The sequence below is a fragment of the Sardina pilchardus genome, chromosome 15, assembly GCF_963854185.1.
Source record: "Sardina pilchardus chromosome 15, fSarPil1.1, whole genome shotgun sequence".
In the NCBI taxonomy this organism is placed as follows: domain Eukaryota; kingdom Metazoa; phylum Chordata; class Actinopteri; order Clupeiformes; family Clupeidae; genus Sardina; species Sardina pilchardus.
In genome coordinates, this window is record NC_085008.1 from 4,396,443 (window position 1) to 4,421,418 (window position 24,976).

Genomic DNA, 24,976 nt, shown 5'->3' on the forward strand with positions numbered 1-24,976 from the left:
TCAGTTCTCTGCATTTAACCCAATTTAACCGAATTAGTGAACACACAGCACACAGTGAACACACAGTGAGGTGAATCACACGACCCAGAGCAGTGAGCTGCCTGCCCAACCAGCGGCGCTCGGGGAGCAGTGAGGGGTTAGGTGCCTTGCTCAAGGGCACTTCAGCCGTGGTGGACTGGTCGGGGATCGAGCCGGCAACCCTTCGGTTACAAGCCCGATGCGCTAACCAGTACACCACGGCTGCCCCCTAGTTTATTCAGTTTCTGTTTATCCTCGGCAGAAAAACATCAACCCCTTTACTTAGTGTAAATGTGAAGGCTAGTTTAAAGCTTAGGTGAGTCAACGGGTGAAAGAGTTTGAATCAATAAATGAATAAATATGGCATATTTACGTAGATACTCAAGAACTTGAAGGTTGAGATACTGAAGCGAAATTATCAAAGTTTTTGTCTTCAAATTGGTGCTGTTTACCAAGTAATGATAGGCGTTTTGGTTAAGGAATATTTTATAATGGTTCTATGTATGATTTTTTTTTATTATTATTATTACTGAAGATACCACTTTATTCTGCTCCTGTCACTGGTTGAAACCACTGTTGCTCTTTGCATGTGGTTGTTGTGATGGTGCCTTCAACATTGAGATTTGTGGGGGGATCAATTCATACTCTAGAGGGGAAAGGAGGCCCGCGTAGTTTCGAAACACCAGTAATGAGATTCTCCTGGTAATTACTAGTCATCCAATTTCAGAGTACATGAAACTGCTTCATCACCGCGGATTTGTTGAGGGTCATTTCAATGGAACAAAAAAGTGACTTGGTTCTGTATCCTGTTATTGTCATTCACAGTAAGTGATTTAGCAGACTACTCTTGGAGGGAAATGGATGAAACTTGTTTTTGGAGGTATTCAGCTATTGCTGCTAGCTTCCACTACTTGTAAGAGACATTTTGTAATCACCCTAAATATTAGAAACTGCTGATTACTGTTTAACAGTGCTTTGCACAAATCATTGAATGACAAACAAACAAATGTCCAATTCAGCACTGTTGAAGTTAATGTTCTCGCACACACACACACACACTCACACACACACACGCGCGCGCGCGCGCACACACACACACACACACACACACACACACACACACACACACACACACACACAATTTCTGAAGAACAGAAAAAAGAGGGGCCAAACTGGCAGTGCGGTCTGACTTCTGGCCAAAGTGGAGGGAGGTCTTGTCAAATAGTATTCTTTTTAAAAGCATTACATTCTGCTCTTTGTTTGGTTTAGATAGTTGTGGGATAAATAGCAACTTTTGCTGAAGTTCTGCAGAATTTCTGACAGCCCAATCCCAGCGGTGCAGTCTGTCCCTACCGAAGTGGGGTCTTATCAGGACAGCCACAATACACCAGCAGAATGACTGAGATTATGATGCACACATACTGTATGATACACCTTTGATCCCAAAGCTGGTAGAAAAGTCTTTGTTACTGCAGTAAAGATTTGTAATTTCAGGATAGCTTTATGTACATAGAGCATTGAATTGTATTTGTAGAGTACCGTATATTTGTAATGGCAAAATACTGTATGTGTTATTGTAGCAATCAGAGAGGATTAGATAGTAATGAAGGGTCTTTGACTGTAGCTGTAGAACGGATCTGGACCCGTAGAATTTGTAAGTAGCACTTATTTATTATTGACAATTACTAGTACAGTTTATTTTCACAGTTACAAATAATATAAATTGAGTTTGATTTGGTCCCATAAACCATGAAGTGGTCATTCAAAGGCAGCAATAAAAGGTCTGGTCATCTTTAAAATGTGAACTGTGAATGAATATTTGACAGGAACCTTGGCTGTTATTTTAGACAATATACTGTATTTAGTGTTTGGACTTGCAAAAGCAATGTTTGATGTCTGATGACCGCTTCTTGTTCCAGTATTGTTTTATCAGAAGTCAGACAGCTCACATTGTAGGAATGCGATGCAGGCCACATGTGCAAGCTGAACAGATTTAGTAGATTATGCTTACAACACATACAGTGGTGATAGGTACAGTATTTTTAAACAAGAAGAGCTATTGCATCTGGCTAATGCAACCATGAGGCCAAGGCCATTTTTGCCAATACAGTTTAGCCAGGGGAGGTCTCTGTGATGGCGATGCGTCTCAGATGAAAACAGTTATATGCACATGTTGGCCAAGCCTGCTCTCAGATCAGATAGACAGTGCTGATGTGTGATTAATCCTGGTTGAGGGATGGGAGGGAGTGCATTTTAGGTGAACTTCAGATGATATTCAGAGGAAAACACTTGGCAATGTCTTTGTGGAGGGAAAATGAGGGAAGTCATTGATACATCTGTTCTCTATATTGTGTGTGTGTGTGTGTGTGTGTGTGTGTGTGTGTGTGTGTGTGTGTGTGTGTGTGTGTGTGTGCGCATAATTATTTGTGTATACTTATCCGTGTAGTCAAGAGCTCTGTTTTGTCTCAAAGTCAGACACTCCCCTGAATCTTCCAAATTTCTCAACTTCATCAAAACGTTTCAGTGCACCCTTTATCACCCCACAGCTGCCTTCTACCAATGCACCTTCCAGAAATCCATCAGCCATTAATGCACCACAATATCAACCATTTTAATACAGGGTTGACTGTTGCTAAACGTATCTACTGTAAAGGACGTCCACCGGCCAGCTGGTTGCTCTCCTAAAACCCAGAGATAAATCCAGCACTCACTCACTGAAGGCATGTTAGGATCATCATCATCCCTACAAGATGCCTCTGAGAAATAGGATTTTGTGGGATCACTCCATCTCTTCCAGCTCCAAGAGCAGGATCTGCTGTGGCACTTTTGCTTGTAACGCATGGGACTTGTGGGACGTGGCGTGGGAACATGTGCACAGCAGCAGATAGAGCCCCTCTGCCCTCCTCCTCCTCCTCCTCCTCCTCCTCTTCCTCACCCTGTCTGCCGTCTGTGATCTGAGCTGTTAAAGGACTCATGCGAGAGCCGTCGTCTGGGTCTAGCAGCGCCGCGGCCGGCCACATCAAAAGCAGGCTGATGCGGCAGCACTCACTCAATCAGCAGCTCTGATGAGCTCATGGGAGATGATCTCACCGGAGTGGGGAACCTCATTTCCCCTCTCCCATTTTTTTTTTTCTTTTTCCGTCTTCCTCGTGATTCCCTCAGCAGGAATGACCGCAGGTGAACCTGCTGGCAGTGGTCATCCCCTCATCCGTCAGCACAGGGGCCTGCCGAGATCAGCATGGGCTGTAGGCGCTGTTAAAGAACAATCACTCACACCAAACTCTCCTTAATGAGAATCAAAAGACCAGCTTTGGAGGGCTATTCCTTTATTTGCAAAGCGAGGCGAGACGTTTTTGTCCCTTTAACCTGAAATTACTCCGGTTCTTCAGTTGGCTCAGGGAAAGTCCAGTGTCAAATATTTGGTTCAGTTTCCATTTCATGAGCTCGCCACCATAAACAGACTCAGGTGTTTACTGTACTCATCTGTCTGTAATTTGCACGTTTGGATACAATTATTTGGCAAATGATTGCAAAATGTCCAGTGCAATCTGTCTGCAAGATGCACTGACACATTAAGGAATGTTTTCATTCTTCAGACAGTCCAAGTCTCAATCACGGCCTGAGCAGATTTTGTCATTCCCTGGATGTTTTTGCATGTTGCAACATGTTGATTTAAATGTTGTTGAATGTCCCTTGATAATCACCCCTTGTATCGCTTGTTGGAATAGGAGGATGCAGAAAAGGCGCCAGAGTTTGTGATTGCACGCAGAGAACTCACAGCCTGGTTCCTGGCCTATCTGTGTTTCAGATGTTTCATTTTTTTTTTCTTTTTTTAGATCACTACACGCAGGTCCTGCACTGTGAACACGAGTGTGTGCGGGATTTGGCCACTCGCCCTGGTCGCCTCTCACCCATGGAGAACTATCTGCCCCTACATTACGACTACCTGCAGTTCGCCTACTTCAAAGGTAAGCTGCCTCAACTGTCATATCTGTCAAGTCACAAACATGGCCTTGGTGTCTCAGACAAGACAAGTCGTAAAACCATCCTGAGAATAACTTAAAAACCTTTTTTCATTTAGTTATTAGCAATGTTGTATACAAAATATTAGGAATGAGTGGCCGATAAAATGACTTTCGATAAAGAAGTCAACTGATGTAATGTAATGTAGTGTAATCCCATTCCAATAACTAGTTCAAGGCCACTTGGATCTTGAGCAACACCTCCACACTTTATCTACCTACCTTCCTTCCTTCCTTCCTCCCTTTCCTCTTAGCTCGTCCTAGAGCTCAGATGTCTCTCCTCACACTAAGTGGATAACTTTTGTTTGTCCAAAAAAGTTACTCCTGTTCGATTGCACTGTTTAGTAACTTGATTTACAAGTGCACAAATATTTTGTAAGTTGTAAATGCGGCCAGTCTCTTTCATTCTCCTTCGCTTTTTTGTTTTTCCAAAGCGTTGCTTTGTGTGGTTGATTTGTGGTTCAGGGTTTACTCTGAAACTTCCACAGGGGTGGTCATTGCTCTCTTTGTGCCGGGGGTAAGCACGCAATCCTGCGGGCGGTTAGATTACAGCTGGAATCTGGGAAGGGGGAGGATGGTGGATTATCTCCGTCCATGATGAGTCAAACAGAATCATTTCTAGAGTTGGCTGATACATGGCCATGAGACATGTGTAATGTTTTGGTGCTCTTTGAGTGAAATTAAATTGAAATTGAAATTGAAATTCAGAATCAAAATCAGAATCAGCTTTATTGGCCAGGTTTGCGTTAACAAACAAGGAATTTGACTCTGGTTAATCTTTGCACTCAACAATAACATAAGAAACAGTAACAGTATGTACATTTACAAATAAAGTAAATAGATGCTATGGTCCTATTTGTATCCAGAGGCACATCTCATATGCACAATGTACACACAAGCACAGACGTATCAGTGCACAAAAGAAGTGAGTAGGCTACACCCCTGTGTTATATCACTTAATGTCAAATGATTCGAAATGGCGACACCTCACGATAATTACAGTATTTTATAAGTTGACAAATAGAGTATCAAGGTCCCCCCACCCTGTCGTTTAGCAGCACAAGCTCTAATCGAAAAGTCAGCTCCACTTTCTCTCCTTGGCCTTTCACAGCTCGGCAGGAAATGTTCTCTGACCTAGCCTGTCTCAGTAACATGTAGGATTTTACAGGGCGAAACGCATAGAACCCCTCTTTGTTAAAGGGCCTGGAAAAGTAATGAGGATTGACTGGGAATGTGTAAACGCTCCTCGTAGTGCACCAGAAGGAAGTGATTTGAAGCTTCAGAGGCTCACAGTTCTCACGGGGGGCGTATTGTTCTGGGGTGTGTGGAGGCACAGTCATGTGCCATGGTGTAATGTGTTCCCTCAACATGCCTTCTTCTGGGTGCTGATTCAGTCACACCCCTTGGATGTGGTGCTTTTGGAATATGCGTATATATATATATAAGTCCCCAAGCCCTTGTGTGTGCAAACACCCACAACAAACAACCCCGCCAGGCTTGTTTTGATTTGACTTATCCAATCAAGTCAAATCATGCAATTAACAACATGCCCCCAAGGCGTTCAGTTGTTTACCCCATTACACCCCATGCTGCTTTTACCCCCTCTAGCACACCCACAGGCAACACCCACCCTGTTCCCCACTACTACCACCTAAGCTTATATTTTGATTAATCCAGAGGAAACACAACACATTCTGAGGGGAGTACAGGTCTGTGACTAGTCTCAGATTGTTACTCTAGAGGCTCACAAGGTAGCTACACCAGGCGCGTTCACAATGCGTAAAATCCATTTTAGAATGTACGCGCCACTGTCGCGTCTGTTGTAGCTACTTCCATTGATTATAGTGATTATCAAATTCTGCAGCATACGCTTTGTGAACGGAATGCTTCAGTTACGTGTCTGGTGTAGCTCCCCTGTAAGGCTACTTAAGGGGACTAGGTTCTTCTCAGCTCTTCCAGCATGGAGGGCCACAAATTTAAATAGTTCATTGAGTTTCATAGAGAAATCTAGTATGTTCTCTCTATCTCACTCTGTTTCTCTGTCTCTCTCTCTGTCTCTCTCTCTCTCTCCCACTGTCTCTGACTTTCCTTTAGTTTCCACTATCTCAGCCTTACTGATGTTTGCTCCATTGTGGTCATGGACTTGGAATGTTGTATACGATAGCTTTCCAATACTTGGACATTTTGATTAATCCGAAGTCTTTAACAGATTTGTCTAGAGGTGTTTCCAGTAGTGCTGACACAGGGATATATCCGCCGTGTTTTATGTCTCCCAGAGAAACCACGACCTTGACCTTTACCTTAAGCTTTACTTGGCACAGGAGCATTTTACTGATGAACTTTCACCTCTGCCTGCTGTCTCCTCATCCCTCTTTCTCTCGCTCAGAATTGTGTTCTCTTTCTCACTGTTCTGTTTGTGGATGTCTTTGGATTTATCTTCCCCTTTTACTGACCATATTATCTCTCTCTCTTTCACTCCATCTGTCCCTCTCTTTCTTCTTCGGCATTTTTTGTCCAAATCACCCTCTCCCCACATACTGATTTATTTCCCTCTCCCTCTCTTTCTCTCCCTCTCCTTCTGTTATACCCCCTCCATCCCCTCCGTTCCTGTCTTTCAGAGAGCCGTTTCCAGGAGGCCTTGGCGTGCGCTCACTCCTACCTGCTGTTCCATGCGGGGGACGAGTTCATGACTACTAACGTGGAGTATTACCAGGAGGAGCTGGGCCACGACACAGACCCCCGAGAGGTGAGCGAAGCCCTCGCCGGCCAGCACGCCGCTCGTGGTCATCATTCATAAAGTCCAGGGGAGAATGACGACGTCTGCCTCGCTCTCCCCGTCGGAGGCTTTGACCCGGGCTGGAACGTCTCGCGCGCGCGCTATAGCTCTTAGCACGGTCTCTGGTGAGGTTTAACGGCTGGTAGGATTTCACTGGTGTGGTCAGACAGTTTCCAGGCTCTTGAGCGTGTCAGAACGGGGAGTGGGGCCAGAGGCTCGAAGGTGTTCGTGAGGAGCTGTGAGTCTGATCGTGGCTTGATGCATATAGATTTCAGCACGCCTGTGAAAACTATCCAACAGCACTCCCTGTTCACAGACGACCTGTGGAGGAATTCACAAACCCCCGAATCCGTTCTCACCTTATCAGTGTAGTGCACAGCAGCCATTAACATGGAGATTGTTTATGGTTTCGCAATAAGAACCATATGTTATGGCATGGCTATAAATTCTGTACGTTTTTCCTCTGAAGCTTCTCCCATAGCCACATTAATGCGCCATACAGTAAAGGGGGGAAAGGGAACAACCCCACACAGCTTTGCTGGTACGCGGGAAGCCAAGCCTGGATCCCATTAGTGAGGAGGATGCACGTGAGTGCCAAAATCTCCCCCGCTTCTCTCCCCCTCTCTCTGCTACCCTGCTCCAGCTTCTCCACAAGCGGATACGTGAGGACTTATTTATGAGCGCGTGCGTATGTGCGTGTGTGTGTGTTGTTTGTGTGTGCATGCACGTGTGTGTGTGTGTGCATGCACGCGTGTGTGACTGTGTGTGTGTGTTCAGGGGGTATAGCGGCAGCTCCTCACTCCTCTCCTGGCTCAAGCTCTCTTCCCCAGATTCATTCTCCCCGTAGCCACCCCCTCATATTGGCCAAGCACTTCCAGCTCCGGGCCAAAGACGTCTCATTTGCCTCACAGAAAGAGAAGGAGCAGCAGAGGGGGAGATGGACAGAGACAGAGAATGATAGAGAGACAGAGGGAGAGAGAGGGAGAGAGAGAGAGAGAGGGAGAGAGACCCAGAGGAACCAGGTCATGCCAAGGCACCCCTTGTATTTCAGGAACTGGTAGGAGTGGTACGCACTCTGTGGGAGGGGTGGGGGGAATATGTTGACATGCCAGAGCTGGGCTCAAACAATCTGTGTGCTGTTTGCATGACGGCCAGGGAGGAGGGCATTTTCCCCTCGTCTTCCCCTTTTCCCTCCCCCCCCCCCCCCCCTTCTCTGCCACTGTAGCTGCAAACGCTACTGACTTCTCCAGTTTCAAAACATTCCCGATGGCTGCCCCACCGCAGCCCTCCTGTCGTCCTCGTGCGCGGCCGCTGAGGGGCTCCAGGGCCGCGCGCTCTCTATTTGGCCTGGGACCGGAGACACGGCGGGCCGCGGTCCAGTTCAAACATCTCCTTTGAGCGCGCGCCAGGAACGACTAATAAAAAGTGCTTTCGAGACATTCGGCCAAGAGAAGGATCGAGTGCAAAAAAAAAAGAAAGAGAGAGGAGGAAAGTAAGAGAAGAGATGGCACTACACTTCATTAAGTTCCGAAGTGAAGCGAGGAAATGTTTGGTTTCTCTCTCAGGGTCGATCAACAGCCATATTGTGAACACAGCGCAGTTGCCCAATCCCTCATATTGCCATGCAAATAAAACCAGACAATATCAGAAACATTGTGAAGTGATGATCTCCTGTTCACTTAGCTAAGGATAGGTGGGACAAACCCATAGGACAAACCTCCATCTTTGTCAGTTTAGGGTTCTTTGCTAGTGCTGCGTCTACTGAATACTTATACTTTATGGGTTTGACTTGTCTTGTCAAGTTTGTTTATCATTGTTTATCATTGCTTATTATTGCTTATCATTGTTTGTCTTTGCTTATTATTGCTTATCATTGTTTGTCTTATCACTTCTCATTAATCTCCCTCTGTGTTTCCAGGAGGCAGACTGGTACGGCCGACGCCACAAGCAGGAGCTGGAGTTGCTGACGGTGGGCAGCCAAAACATGGGAGTGGAATATTCAGAAGGGGTAGGTCACATTTTGGGTGATAATGCTTTGGTTTGAAAATGCTACCTGGTCACGGAGGTCTGAAAGCACCAGTATTGCTGACATTTCCAGTCAACTAGAGCATTCCTAACAGCATTCTTGTGTTGTTATGTCTCTATGTCTGTGTTCATGTGTCTCCTAGACTTAATGTGTTGCATATTTTCTAGATTTTCTATTGAAAGTATGTGAGTATTACCAGAAAGCACAGTTCTGGTTGAGACAGAGGAGGGTATGTACAGTATGTTGTCAATGTAAGTCCCCAGCTGCAGCTGAACTGGCACAGACACACAGGCTCAAGCACAGGTGCCTGCACAAACTTTGGAGCTGCAATGTAGGCTCACTTGCTCCCTCTAGTGTTGAGACCACCATAGTTATCTTTGCACAATATTGTGACAAATCTGTTCCTTTGTATTTCATGTTCATGAGGTTTTTTTTTACAAAGATGTAATTATATAGGGCTTATTTTTGCGTATGAGAATGACTTACTACAACATGTAATTATTATGAGTATGTTTTTAGTTGTATCTTAACACATTGGCTTGGAAATGGAAATAGATTTGACATAGAATTTCTCTGGAAAGTCAGTGTCTCTGTTTCACTAGGCAGAGCCATTATGAAAGCCACTCTTAATTATAGAGAGTTGTGTAATGTAAGAAAGTAATGCACATTGTACTGTGGTTGGCAAACAGATTATGGCCAACCAGATAGCCATATCTGTGTTAGCTGCACTATAATGAAAACCCTGTGTTGTCTTTCATACAAACATAGTATAGCACATTGTATATTCTCAATCCTCATCATGTGTAAAATGAACAGTTTTCAAAATTGTGCTTCTTCAGAATTACTGGAGCAGCTCAGGTGGCAGGGAGGATGCCAACAGGTAAGCAGGCATTATCATCTCAATTTTCAATTCAACCCACTGAGTCAATCACAGTCGATCACAATCACTCACTGCTTCCAGTGCGTCTCAAAGCAATATTTGCAGTGATTTTTTCCAATGTTGCATTAAAGGAATCAAATGCTTGACTTGCTCACAATGCATATTGGTGCACTGGTTTGGCTTCCTGTTGCTTGCATAAAATGCAGATTAAGCTGATAAGTGCCATTGTTACGTATCATGATATGACTCATCAAACAAAGTTTAATATAAAACAACAATACTGTTGTTGGTTAGTCCGTGATGAATTAATCCATGTTGCTGATTGATTTGTTCAGTTGAGGTTTTTTTCTATTTGTTGTCTAGTAGTATTAGTGTGTTTGACTCTTTCGCCGTTGCTCTCACCCTCCTAGAATCCCCTCTGGTACTGACGGCTGGATGGAGTATGTCCCAATATCAGAGAAGAAAAACGTTACAGTGACTGTGGTGCAGGAACTCAAAGAAGGTAGACAAATGAATTAACCACACATGTATTGTAGGCCCAATGACGTGAGTGTAGTGCCAAAAACAAAGGAACACTGAGCATCTGAAATCTCACTAGTATAAATTGTATTGCCATTCTTATTTCTTTTTAATGCAGTTTTCATGAAATTCTGTGGTGTTTGCGTCAGTTTGTAACAGCCACTGTTTAGCCTAAGTGCATGAGGATTACAATTTGTGCAAACATGTGTCATGAAATGTAGCCAGTTATAAGGCACAATCAACAAAATGGTTGTGGTTTCCCCTGAGTTTGCACTAGCTGTGTAGATTAGTGCATAAACAGACTTAGATGATCATTGCATACAGTACCTCCTTGAACAGCTTCACAGTAATTACAGCTGGTGTCAGCATAACCTACATAATTTCTTTCACTTTCAATTCTGTTCTCTTGACACCCTCCCCCTCTCTCCCCTATCTTGTTCTCTCGCTTTGTGTGTGTGTGTGTGTGTGTGTGTGTGTGTGTGTGTGTGTGTACAGGAGGACCACTGTTGTATGAGAAGGTGAAACTGGTCCAGACCTCTGAGTCTCTCAACGGTACCCAGCGTGTCCTGCTGGATGACGTCATCTCTGATGATGAGTGTGTAGAGTTGAAGAGCCTGGCGCACGTAAGACCACACTAGCCCACTCTGGCCAGCTCAGGTCACTTCAGCTTGGTAAACGTGTTAACTGCAGACTCAGACTTGTTTTGGGTTACATATATTTACAGTAGTGTGACTACTAACCAGTGATGGACATTTGAGTACATTTACTCAATTACTGTGCTTTTTACATATCTGTACTTTGCTTGAGTGTTAAAATTGTGTTAAACTTCTTACTTTTGCTCCAGTATATAAAATATATATATACTTCAAATATATTTATTTTTAATCCACTACATTTTGTGGCAGCTGAAGTATAGCTTAAGCTCTTTTTGGAAAAAAGACTGTCCAAAATGTTTATTTAATACATGTGTACTTACATACAGTAAGTATGTAGGTATTTTCTATTAAGCAACCTAGGCTTTAATGGTGTTCTCTAACCTATATTGTTGTTATACTGTATATCCACAATAAAAATGAACAAATAATGATAAACAATATTAGACAATGATAGATTTACAGTGATAGACAAGACAATCTGACATTATCAAGCACAGCAGGGAAACGTTTGGATTGGGTTTGAAAGTGTAAAGCATTGAACAAAGCAAAAAGTGGTTACTTTGAAGTATCTAAGATAAGATATCACGTTAGTTTGTTTTTAGTTCTCTCTACATACGACAATTCTACAGTAGTTGATTTTGAATGAAGGAGAAAGGCTCTATGAATGCCTATGGCTGTGCTGAATCATTTCATAAATGCAACTGTATTAGTCATAAAACATTTCAGGCAAGTGCTTTTTTACTTCCACTCAAGTAGAAATATAAAAGGAGGCCTTTTATATGTGTAAAGATGTGTATCTTTACTTTCGCTCAAGTACAGGATATGTGTACTTCGTCCACCATTGCTAGTGGCACTATATCCCTTTCGAGGCTCAATGTGGACTCTTTTATATTTTCATTTTATATTGTCAAAATGGATGTGTGATTGAGACTGTGTTTGTCTGACTGCCTCCCCTCAGGCGGTGACCATTGCAGGAGACGGCTACAGGGGGAAAATGTCCCCCCACACACCCAACGAGAAGTTTGAGGGGGCCACCGTGCTGAAGACTCTGCAGGTGGGTGTGCATTGTGCAAGGCAAAGTGCTATTAGCGCTAACCTCTGTGATGCATTCTGAAAGTGATTGAGGCGCTCATCATCTCAGGCACAAAGGTCAAAATTATAACAAAATAAAAAAATAAAAAAAATGTGTGTTACCGTAATTTCATAACTATTAGCCGCAGCTTATACATAGATTTTGCAACATTTCTTCAGCTATGAGGTTAGTACATGGGAGCAGTTAAAATATTAATATGGTTTTGTTTCTTTTAACTTGCATAACACACTGTCCTGCTGCTTATAGCCAATACACAGGAAATTACTGTAGACAAGACAATGTGGTGACATGGAGATGGTGGTGGGGGGTAGAGTGCATATTTAAACAAATTGCGAGAGCTTTATGTGTGTTTTGTGTGTGCTTTTTTCAGTTTGGCTACGAGGGACGTGTGTCTCTAAAAAGTGCACGCTTATTCTATGATGTCAGCGAGAAAGCGCGGAAAATAATTGAGTCGTACTTCATGCTCAACTCCACTTTGCACTTCTCCTATACACACCTGGTGTGTAGGACAGCAATCACAGGTACCTGCCAACCTGATACCCCCTCAGTACTTAACAACAGAGCAAATGCATGCTTTTCCCTTACAGAGATAGATATCATCAGCAAATGTAGACAGACTAATTTCTGAACAGCTTTACGATAAACATTTTTCACCATAACTAGTTAGTTATTTATTGCCTTTGAAGGTATAACTACACAGATCAATGTAAGCGACACCGTACTGTATATGAAAACAATTGTTCTTCTCAACAAAGTAGTTCTTTTGGAGACTTGTTATGAGTGTGGGTGATTTGCTGAGACTAGTGGCTAATCAAACACTTGTGAATAGTACCAGAATCTTGCCTTTTTCCTTTTGAAGACACGTATGCACTGTCTCTGCGTTGAAGGTGTGAAACCTAACTAAGGTGTGAAACCAAACACCTACGTCTTCAACATTGTGCATAGTGCACATCCAGTTAGAGCTGCTGTAGATTATTGTAATTGCCTCCTGGCCTCTGTAATGTCCAGTTAAAAGGAAAGGGGGTTGCAACCGTTTTCAAGGCTGGCAAGGGAAGAAATGCAGACCCGTTGTGAACAGAGCTGGATTTGCTGTCCTTGTGTCCTCAGGTCAGCAAGACCACAGACATGACCTCAGTCACCCCATCCACGCTGACAACTGCTTACTAGACCCAGAGGCCAATGAGTGTTGGAAGGAGCCACCGGCATATACCTGTAGAGACTACAGGTGAGCGTATGATATAGTTCTGGACTGACATTATAGACATTACATTTAGGAAGCATATCTATTTGTCCGTGGTTGTCCAAAGAAGATGGGTAGAGTGCACACAGTCCATATTTTAAATGACGCTGATCTTAGTCATTTGTTTACAAATTGTGGAGAATGTATCCCAACTGCAGTGACTGTATTGCCCTAATTCTACTGTATACCTTAAACAAGTCGATCTAGATTAGAAATTGGGGTCACGATTCTGGCAGGAGGTTGTTGAAATTTAAGTGAATACAATCAGATTACATCCTTTTTTCTTCTGTGCTCACAAAGCAACTTTTTTCATTGGCTAGAATAGCGCAGACTGAGCCTGTATCTGTTTGTTTGCCAGATAAGAAGCGAGGAGGACAGTGTCTTTCTGAGTTTTTCTGGGCGCAGAGCGGACAGAAATTTGATCAAATTGTAAAATTAGTAAATAATGAAGAATTAAAAGATGAGTCATTTATTTCCAGCAATATTTGTTGGGCTATGTGTATATCTTGATTAAGCTTTCTATAGATACAGTATCTATGACGTTTTAGACTTTTCCTAAGTGAAGTCTTTAAAATATGTACAGCTTATCAAAGTTTGTAGAGCAACGCTGAGGTAGCCTATTGGTGGAAATTAAATAAACATTTAGACAGACAGACAGGTCAACCAAAGTGGAGCGAGACATGCAGGCGCGGTCATTTCCTGAGCAACGTGCACAGCAAAAGTGCTTGTGGGGTGCCGAGGGGTTTGCTTAACAGAGATGTGGTCTTCTGTCTCATCTCATCTGAAATAGTCGTTCAGTATCAGAGTGTGTGTGTGTAAAGGTCATAGGGCCTTAGGCATGCCTCAGTACTGCGCTATTCGTTGTCTAACCTTAGTTGACCTGTTGCAGCGCTCTCCTGTACCTCAATGGAGACTTTGAAGGGGGAGAATTCATCTTCACAGAGATGGATGCCAAAACAGTCACAGTAAGGACCAGTATACTGTCCTCTGCAATACACTTGAGCACACTGTACTGCACTGCACTTCCTGTACTAATCTGCCTGTGGAGCAGATACTTTGGGGTTTTTTTAAAAACAAATTTAAGAATAATATATAATAAATATATATTCCAATACTACTACTACTACTAATGATAATAATAATAATAATAGTAATAATAATAATAATAACAATAATAATCATAATAATCATAATAATCATAATAATCATAAAGAAATTGATTAATAATTAACAGTTTATATTGTTATTTCCTAGGCTCAGGTGAAGCCTCAGTGTGGCCGTATGGTTGGCTTCTCATCGGGAGGAGAGAACCCCCATGGTGTGCGTGCAGTCACCAAAGGTCAAAGGTGTGCTGTGGCCCTGTGGTTCACACTGGATCCCCTGTTCAGAGAGCTGGTGAGCAATTTGGTCTTATTGGCACAGAGTTCAGTCAACTGGCTGGTGATGAATTAAATGACAGCAATAAGGTTCCAACATGACGAGATAAGAACAAATCGTTCAGAACTCTTCCCTTCATGACGTCAATATGGGAAGCTTGTTGATTCACCTTCATTTTACCTGTCCTTTCTGAACTACGTTTCTGCTTATGACTCAACTGAGGAACCAAAGTATGACAAAAGTATGACAGCAGTTATGACAGCTTTTACCCTTCAAGCTCTGGCCCTTTTCTCAAAATGTCGAAACAAAGTGTTGCAAGGCACCCAAACAGGGTGTTCTGGACTGGGCTCGTCAGACAGAGTTGAAAATGGTGTTATGGTGCTCCTTCCTTTTGACACTTAAAAGACTTAAAAGTTTGCAAAATGGGTTAAAATATGTGACCTTTAAATTCTGTTTTTCAGAATCTGCTGAAAGTGTTCAATTGTAGTATAGCATAAAATTGTAGCATAGCATAAGTTAAGACTATTCTCTGTGCAAAAAAAAATGGAAGACAACAGAATAAAGGACACATCTTGTTGGTCAAACATACTGGTAAACTTTACTGAGCTATAAAAATCATCAAAATAAAACACTATTATTATTATTATTATTATTATTAATAATAATTAAGAGTTGAGTTCCTTTGACTTTAAAGCGTTGTAGACTAAGTGTAAAAAGATAAACAAAAACTATTTGTTTTACAATCGTACAAACACATGTAGGGAAAAGGTGTAATTGTTTTGTGACAGTGAAAAATATCCATCTAAAGTAATTTCCTTTCTCCCCTGGCTTTCTGTCAACCTCTTTGCAGGAGAGACTTCAGGCAGATGAGGTTATGGAGGCGCTCAACAACGTGCAACAGTGGAAGTTGGACGGTGATATCCAAATCAACCCCAAAGACGAGTTGTAGCACCGAAAATTGGCCTCGAATCATTATCTATTTATTTAATGATGGTGTAATGAGAACAATTCTATTTTTGTATTGTTTGAGATGGAACGTTTTATTGCGCGTGCGTGTGTGTGTGTGTGTGTGTGTGTGTGTGTGTGTGTGTGTGTGTGTGTGTGTGTGCATGTGTGTGTTTGTTGTTCTGAAGTTTATGTTAAAAATTATGGTTTTTTGTTTGTTTGTTTTTATGTGCACAGCAGTTCTTCAGTCATTTTTCACGTTTCATCCCGCTGTTGTGCCTGACCAGTCACTGTCAATCCACAAAGTTCTGTGACTTTGTAGAAACACTGAATTGAAAGATAAAAATCCTTAACACTGTGCCTATAGATTTCATGTTAATCTTAGAGCTAGAATAGTGTGTAAGTAAAGGATTTAGTGCACTGCATTTCCAACAGCTAGCTTCCAGCTTTTACATTTGAAATATAGTCGGCATTATGTCAGGAAACGAGCCACACTTCTTGGTCTCAGTCAGTTGAGATCAAGGCTATGTCACAGATATATATTATAACACCTAGTGTAAGTTACCAGTCAGCTACATTTTAGTACTGTAATTTCCTGTGTATTAGCCGCGTTAACCACAGCAGTTTTATCCTAGTTAAAAAAGGAAACCATATCAATACCATATTAATTGTCCCCATGTATTAACCTCATGGCTGATGAAATTTGGAAAAATCAATGCATAAACCTCGGCTAATAGTTGGGAAATTACGGTACTGAACTCCATTAGCAGATACCAAAACAAAGTGCGAGCCACTGTGTGTTTTATTGACAAGCAGAAGCAACGTTGGCATTATAAAGTTTCCTCACACTGTAATGTACGTATTCACCCACTGAGCCTTGAAGACATGCTTTTCACTTTAACTTGAATGATTGATATGTTATGTAATCAATGTGTTGTAATCAGACATAAACAATGTCTTTCCATGGATATCAGCAGGCCGTTTTTTTCGGTCAAGGGATTTGGCTGAATCTTAAAGGACATGCCTTTGTGGGACTGAAACCCTAAAAAGGACAGGCAGTCATGACCACACAGTGATGGTTGTAATGTTTTGTTGTGTTGTTTTATTTTGTTTGTTTGAAGTTTATTTTCAGATTTCACAGTCCTTTGTCTGTCATTTTATGTGTATGTGCCTGCCTGCCTGCCTGCCTGTGTGTGTGTGTGTGTGTGTGTGTGTGTGTGTGTGTGTGTGTGTGTGTGTGTGTGTGTGTGTGTGTGTGTGTGTGTGTGTGTGTGTGTGTGTGTGTGTGTGTGTGTGTGTGTGTGTGTGTGTGTGTGTGTGTGTGTGTGTGAAAGTGATTGAGCGAGTGTGTGTGCAACTTGTGTGTGTGTGGCCAGCAGGAAATCCAGTAAGGCTATTCATGTCGTCGTCATTTTGTACCTCTCCTTTTAACTGTGTGGAATCAGGGGTAGATGACTGCACAGTAGTTGGTAAAACGGTACATGAGTGAATGAGAACATCTGCTTTTGCAGCTGTCAGCATTTGATAAGAAGCTTTTTAAATAAAAGAGGTTATTTATTCCTGTTTCAAGGAATTTTAAATATGATGTGGCATATAATAGTCCTTTCTTTTCAAAAAATGTCTAGTCACCTGGTCAGTTTAAGTGCACTGTGCTCTTTAAGTAAGGCCTTCATAGGTTTTCAGTATTAAGCTTGTAATCATTTCCCACAGATCATGCTTCAGTTTTGATAAGGAGGATGGCCACTTTTGTCTCTGATATTTAAATATGAGTATTTAAGTATTCAATATCTCACTTTTGTTATAAAACATATATAAATTAAAGATATAAATCAATATATTTTTGCTTTGTGTTCTTTCTGCTTGTTAGGGCAAACTGCATGTCTGAGGGGTAGCCTATATATGTTAAATAACATAACAAGGACAAGTAGGTTACTGCTCTAAAAGTGAAATGATTTGAAAACGGTTTGATTAAAAATCTAGAGCAACGACGAAAGGCAAAAAGTCTTCATTTAGTCATTTGATACAACAATAAGTACAATTTCCCGTATAATTGCTGGGAAACGAGACAAGTTACTCACAGGGCATCAAACCACACACCACAGTAAGGTGTTCCCACCACAACTGTTTTGTCACAACCGTGAGAATGGCCTTAATCATTTCCGTGAGAATGGTCTTAATCATTTCAAATACATCATTGTAACAAATGTGACAGATGATCTCAGAGGCTTGTGCAGGTTCAGCACGCTTTAGCTTCACAGGTGCATCATGGTCCCAGACCATGCCTCTCTATAACACACACTAGCATGCAGAGAGAGAGAGAGAGAGAGAGAGAGCCGTGCTCTCGCTGGCCTGTTTGTGGTTGACCCTTTTCCTCTGGGTTGCATGCTGTTCTTCAGCAAGACCAACATCGCTAACTGAAAGAGACTCAGATAATTGTCTACAGATTATTTTAAGACATCATCCTATGAAGACTATCATCATTATTATCATGTGTATTCTGTGGAGATCAAATCCACGACCTTGGTGTTGGTAGTGTCTTGATCTACCTGTTGAGGTACGGCAACAGTATAATTTAGGCAAACAAAACTATCGAGAAAAACCTAGGTTGCTACTATCATGCTTTGCATAGAACATCAAACCAAGTAGCAATATGCTTATACTAGTAGGCCTAAATGAGACAAACACACACACACACACAAGGACATACACACAAACACACACACACACACACACACACACTCACGCAGATATTATGAGAGACTTGTATGAACTCTGTATAGTTTCCATACTCTCTGTTTAGTTGTGGCAAGAGCTAACTCTGTTTTTTTCCCCTCTTCTTTAGAAGTAAAAAAAAAAAAAAAACAGACCAAAACCACATGCTTAGTGACTTGCCCACGTGTGTAGCCCACGTGTGTTTCCCTCACACTTTAAAACATGACCATGGCCATGTTTCTCCAACAAAATCCCGTTTCTGGTGCAAGAAACAGCAGTTTTCACAGGCCTGTTTGTCTGATAATCACCAAATTTGCCACAGCAGATCGTCAGACTAAACATCACAAACATTAGCTTCAATTTGTGAAAACATTTGTCTGTCACAGGCAGCCAGATGTGGGAAATAACAAAGCATATTTTGTTACTGTATTTAAGTGACATTTTCAGGGATCTTTACTTTACTGGCAACTGAACCTATATTGGGCACGGTTATACTCCATGCTCAGAAACTGGCTGAAATGTCTATAGCAATGCTGACAAATTACTTTTAAGAAATCTATCAAGGCACAGATTTTTTTTGCTTGTCATCTCCCACTCAAGCCTCGCTTACATCTCAAGTTTTACGGGCCTGCACTGAAGTACCTACCCCAAGGTAAGGACTTATTTCAGCCCCACAGAAGTTCACAGAATGTTGCGTTAAATGGCCCCATCCCAGTAACACTAAGAAAAGAGAAAAGGAGAATGTGAGGTAAATGAAAGAAAAGAGTGGATGAATGATTACAGGTGTTGAGAAGGATAGGATCCATTTTACTATCATACTTGTAAAGATAACTCAAATGACATGTCAGATCCAGATCAACTCCAAACAGCGCAATATCTCTATCAGCTGATAAATGGTGGTGGTGGTGGTGGTAAGAGTGGGGGCATGGGATGAAGCCATTGTGTCAGTTTTTTAACAGTGTTGAGGAGCCCACCACATTTGTTTTGTGTTCCCACCACATTTGTTTTGCCACAACCGTGAGAATTGCCTTAATCGTTTTATTTAAATACATCATTGCAACAAATGTGACAGATGATCTCAGAGGCTTGTGCAAGTTCAGCACGCAACAAATTGCAACAAATGTGACAGATGATCTCAGAGGCTTGTGCAGGTTCACCACGCCTTAGCTTCACCGCATGGTCCATGATAACCCAGCTGCAGAGATCGTAGCTGGATCTAGGTTACTGACAGTTCTCCACTGTGTGTGCAGGTCATTATTAATTGGTCAATTAAGACTGTTAACGTCAATTATGACATTACATCTACGTGACATTATTTGGCCAGCCTAGTTTGGATTAAGTAAAGGGTCCATTTGGTGGATCTGGACCAGATGATGTGGTGTGTAGTGACCAGATCCACCCCAGTGCATTTTTACTATCTTAGCATGCCCTGGTCATCTACTGGGTTTGTGGTGAACTTGTGGTGTTGTGCAAAAGGTTGTGTAAAAAAGCATGCTTTTAGGTAAGCCTCTTCTTTCGTTTTAGACTAAAACTAAATAATGCTTCTTTATTGATGGGTTAGTTACTTATATGCCAGTCACTATGCTGAAGTAAAGGTTATGAAGAAATGAAGTTTCAAGTTTAAACTTCTGTCTCTTTCCGTGGCAACTTCAAAAAGACTTAATGTCTTTCATAAACTCTTTTCAAGTCATTGCCCATCAAGCAATTGTTTTTGTCCCCACTGACTCCTCCCCCAGCCCACTCTTCTCTGTCATCTCAATCATTCTGGTTTCCACAGGAAGACACCTCTTACTTGCACAAAGACAAAACACAGCACTCACCACTGCTGTAAGAGGAATGGATTATATTTATTACACTAGTTTTCTTCTTATTGCAGGTAAGATCTTCAAAAATCTGCCAAAACACATGAAAATATAGCATCTCATTGATATTATTTTCTGAATTTACATATAATCTTACTTGCATAAAAGATCATAAGTATCATGCTCTTCATTTTCTCTCCTTTTCTCACCCTCTCTTTCTCTCTTACACAGGAGCAGTTGGACAGATGAGGTACTCTGTGAAAGGATTGGACGTACACTTGAGCCCAGTGTCTGAACAGGTCCCACCGGGTTCTAACATAACTCTTAACTGCAGTTTCCCTACAGTAAATGCTCAATGGATTAAGTGGCAATTTATTCACTTCAATAATACAGACCTCATCCAACTGCCAAGACCTGGACATGAACATCGTATTGATCAGAAAATGGAAAAGTATTCGTCCACTCTGACAGTGATAAATGCACATGAGAATGACACCGGATGGTACTTATGTGAAGTCCATCAACACATTCCTAAACTCCTTCAATGGCAGAGTAATAGGAGTACAATTATCGTTGGTAAGTGTTTACCACATTATCAAAGAAGGACATCTTATGTCCAATTTGGAGATTAACTTGGTAAACTGATGATAGAAACAGGCAATCATACTGTAGATCATATATTGTCTTCATAACTGATGATGCAAAATAATTTACTTTGACCTTTACTTTGGAGGCTATTCTCTAGTCTTTAGTCTGTATTCTTTAAAATGATGCACTGTGAAAAAATGTTCATCAGCGTCTGCCCCATGTCCGACTCTAGTTCTAAATCTTTTTTTACAGGCAACAGCTCAATTCCTCGCTACATGATGGGTAAATATTTTGCATTACAATGTTATACATGCTGTGAGGGAGGACTCCACAGTCAATAAATCCAGAAAAGACTTATGGAGGAGAGAGAGAGAGAGAGAGAGAGAGAGATAGAAAGATAGATAAATAAATAGATAGATAGACAGATAGATAGATAGACGGATAGATAGATAGATAGATAGATAGAAGCCTGATAGCTGAAGGAGCAAAGGACCTCCTAAACCTTCTTGTGGAGCAAGAAAACTGGGTAAAAGGAGCCTATATGACTCCTACCACTCGTTAAGAGAGGATCCTCCTGCGGCAGAACACTCCTAAGCTTCCTCTTGGCTCTCTGCTCTATGCCTCCAGAGAACTAGGGCCTAAAATACTGTGCTGCATTGTATGTACCCTGGAGTCTTTGGGGGAAAGGAAGTGGACATATTGTGAGATGATAGCTTGTATGCATCCATTCTGTGTTTTCCATAGTTTCTAGGCAGTGTACACTTTTAGCCACTACTGTAATTAAATCACACATCACACGTACAAACACACTTTTTAATGTGTGTGTGTGTGTGTGTGTGTGTGTGTGTGAGTGTGTGTGTGTGCACGCGTGCATGCGTCAATCTGATTATGTTTGTATGTAATATAATTGAATTGTACTGATCATGAAAAGCAAATGAAGTAACTACAAACTGTAACTTCTTCAATTATGTCCATTTAGTCTCGACACCAACATCCATATTGTCTCCCCCTCTTTCAGGGGTAGGGGTAGGGGTAGGGGTATGGATATGGGTTGGTGCAGGTGCAGGAACTACAGTCGTCATTGTGCTGATACTGTTCTGGATTCTATGGAGGCGAAGGAGATACAAAGAGAGAGGTATGCCAGTTCTTTTTGTCATTTCACCATCCGCTGGCCTGTTCAAATTCAATTCTCTAAATCAGAATTAATTCAATATAAAAAGGACGCAAAAAATGTTCATGATACAGCTGGTCATCAAAAGCTTATATCAGCATCACCTTCATTTGTGGCACAAACCGGATAAGTTGTATCTTATGATTGTTATGGAGCATTTACAGTACATTACAACAGATGCACAGTGAATCTGTGAAATACTCCTACATACTGCATCACACCGCTGATGAAGATCAAGGCTAAAAACATCAGAAAAAGTGTAATACAGAGAGGAGCTTGCACGCAACTCGAGAAACTAGATCAGAGCATGCTTCATCAGAAGGGTCAGGCTGGGGTGTCTTCCTGGCCCCGGTGGTGTGCTGTGAGTGAACGTGGAGGTGGCATGTGGTTAAGAGCACTGAGACGAGCTGCGCTTGAGAGCTGCAGATTACATGAGCTGAGACGCGTCGGCCTGCCCTGTGGTTGCAGCTCAGGTGCTCGTGCGCACGCTGACGCCGTGGCGGGGTCGCACACTTCGTCGCACAGATCTGAACTCTGTGGGACGGCGCTTAAAACGACGCCTTAGTGAGACCGTAATCATGTTGTGCTTGTATGCTGTTCTTTACACAGTGGACCATAACATTGGTAATGATGCTTTTTGGTATGCTGTATATTTGCAGAGAATCCCGTATACGAAAACACAAACCCAAAACTGCAGCGTGTGGGTCCCAAACAGCCCTCCCCAAGGCCCTGTGTGCAGACTGACCAGAGCAAGAGAATCCTGACCGCGAGCACGACACCGAAACCTGCACGAGCCTGTGAAAGTAAATCAAGAACAAAGCCTTAGACATCTCATCTTTCTTTAAGAAAGATGAGATGTTCTAACCTCTTGCCACTTTTAGAGCTTTTTCAAAATGGGCTTTTCTGAGTGTGACTTGTATATAAAACAGACAAACTGCAAATGTGAATTGCAATAATTTAACAACTATAACCTTGACTAAACTAACTAACTGTCAAAAGTGTCAAAAGGGTTTCGTAAATCAATGCTTACCTAACATTATTTGTTTTGCAATCAAATGAAGTGGTACACAATGAGCTTAACCATGTAGTATTTTCAGCAAACAACTTCTAACAGCCTGAGATAATTCATAGCCTATTTATTTTCTGCACTTTTTAGTCACTGCACTGCAGTCACTGTCTTTGTTGATCTATACAGAAAATCTTATATATCAGAACATGCACCCAACAACAACACGGAGCGGCGCACAGAAAACGGTGACCCCACGAACGCGCGTACAAACCGAGTTGAAGACAACTGCTTATGAAAATGTGAGAGCTACAAAACCAGCAAGGAAACACCAAAAGAAAGTCAGACCGAAGGTGTAGCGTCCCCCACGTCACAACATTAATTCCATCAATTTTGTCAATTTAGACAATTTCTTTCATTCAAAAGGACATTTTCAGTGTGCTTAAGTGCACTACACTTACTTTCCACTAGATGGAAAACTTGGCATTAGAAATAATTGTGTTGATTAATTATATTAATTTATTTGCTACTGTGACTTTTGTAATATAAGCTTGTAATCATCTGTTAAGTGTAACAATTAACTGATTAAACAATATGGTGCAGAGAGTGTGTCTCCTCTGTAATACATTTTGTTCACTTGAATCCTTTGAACTTCTGCCCTGATTGGGGCTGATAGAGTTTGTGAACCAGGAAATTAACTCTCAATATTGTTTGAGTAGGTCCCAGAAAAGTTATAGAATAGTCTGATTAATTTTATTTTCAGAGTATTCAGACTATCTATTAATCAGACATCCCTTTATGTCCAGGACAGGTCACAGATCAATTCTCAATTTCTAGAAACTTTATTTTAAATTTCGCTCTACAAGTGCAAACGAGGTATTGGCTATTCAGCTTTCTACACCATGACACCTGGCCTTCTCATCAATAGAGTAGGGAAAATACAAATATTCATCAGTGTGAGTGTCTCCAGGTGAGTCTACCCACTATCATATCATGTGCAGTATAGGCTACCATGCAATATACAGCAACACATACATGGGCATTGGGCACACAGACTGGCCATCCCTCATGAGCTCTGTTTACTTTCTATAAGGGCTGCGTAACCTCGGCTGCTCTTCTAGAAGAGGAAACCACATGCTCTGCTTGGTCCACGTGTTTCCCTACCTCACATTCAAAGTGTGGCCATGCTTTGTTTAGCCATTCAGCTATTGTGCCACTAACACAGAAACTAAACAGTCTCATCTCAGCTGCTGGTGACTCATAATGATCTTTCTGACTAAATAGGTTCAGTTCTGCATGGCATATAACCTATGAAAGTCTATGAAAATAGGATCTTATTGGCTACAGCAAGTTTATAGTCATTGATAGTTGTACATACTAAGTTAAAATAAGTTCAAAATCGAAGTATTTGTATAACGTTTATAAAAGTGCATCTCCACCTGATTCAGCAGAAGTGCCTTAAAATATACGCTCTAGGTTAGGTGCCTTCCCGTCCCCACTCCCCAGTGATAGGAACAACGGAAGAGCTGAGGCAGCCTGTGGTCAGGTACAACCATCAGAAACAACATGAGCAGACAGCTTCAGAGAAAATGTTTTTTTATGGGCAACCACCTATCTGAACACCCCCACTCACACACACACATACACACACGCATGCATTTCTTACTGTTGTGGAGCATTCTCCTCTGTTTGCAGTGACGCCACTCACACAGTGGCGTTGTTCCTAAAATAATGATGGCAAAAACATAATGCCATCATTATTATTTCTTTTGCACCTCTCCACTCTAATTGTGCCCACCTATAATACAGCCAAAATACCCAAAAGCTACTCAGCTTGGTATACAGTAACATATTTTATTCCCTGACTCCTCTGCGGCAGAAATTTATCTTATTTACAGTTACTGCAGCTTAAATTATCTGAAAGAGAGTCTGAAAGAAGGTTTTGTCTTTCTCGTTTATTCATCTCTGCTCAGGTCTCATCAGGCAATCAGGATGCAGAGACCAAGTCTGTGCATCCAAGAGACAATCAGTTGTTTCTCATACATACATCTATACCTACCTTGCATATCATGCATCATTGTATCATTACACCTTCTCTGCACACACACGACTTGGTCAATATGATGAGTTAATTAAGAACCAAGG

The 24,976-nt window shown here is 41.8% G+C and overlaps 2 protein-coding genes across 2 annotated transcripts in view; both read left to right on the plus strand.

Moving 5' to 3' along the window:
* The window catches only part of p3h2 (prolyl 3-hydroxylase 2), a 58,097-nt gene extending 40,712 nt beyond the window's left edge, over positions 1-17,385 (plus strand). Inside the window, exons 4-15 of the mRNA XM_062557110.1 lie at positions 3,855-3,986; positions 6,659-6,786; positions 8,735-8,824; positions 9,682-9,722; positions 10,133-10,224; positions 10,737-10,864; positions 11,856-11,951; positions 12,361-12,511; positions 13,098-13,215; positions 14,120-14,195; positions 14,485-14,625; positions 15,458-17,385. Coding sequence (XP_062413094.1) covers positions 3,855-3,986; positions 6,659-6,786; positions 8,735-8,824; positions 9,682-9,722; positions 10,133-10,224; positions 10,737-10,864; positions 11,856-11,951; positions 12,361-12,511; positions 13,098-13,215; positions 14,120-14,195; positions 14,485-14,625; positions 15,458-15,556 — 1,292 coding nt within the window. The 3' untranslated portion in view covers positions 15,557-17,385. The remainder of the gene's footprint in view (positions 1-3,854; positions 3,987-6,658; positions 6,787-8,734; positions 8,825-9,681; positions 9,723-10,132; positions 10,225-10,736; positions 10,865-11,855; positions 11,952-12,360; positions 12,512-13,097; positions 13,216-14,119; positions 14,196-14,484; positions 14,626-15,457) is intronic.
* A 2,668-nt stretch (positions 17,386-20,053) lies between these two features.
* LOC134102847 (uncharacterized) lies at positions 20,054-23,437 on the plus strand. The gene is made up of 5 exons (XM_062557111.1): positions 20,054-20,140; positions 20,298-20,642; positions 20,907-20,936; positions 21,679-21,789; positions 22,485-23,437. Exons 1-5 carry the CDS (start codon positions 20,101-20,103, stop codon positions 22,649-22,651), a joined length of 693 nt encoding a protein of 230 aa, XP_062413095.1. The 5' UTR covers positions 20,054-20,100; the 3' UTR covers positions 22,652-23,437.
* Positions 23,438-24,976: the final 1,539 nt, after the last annotated feature.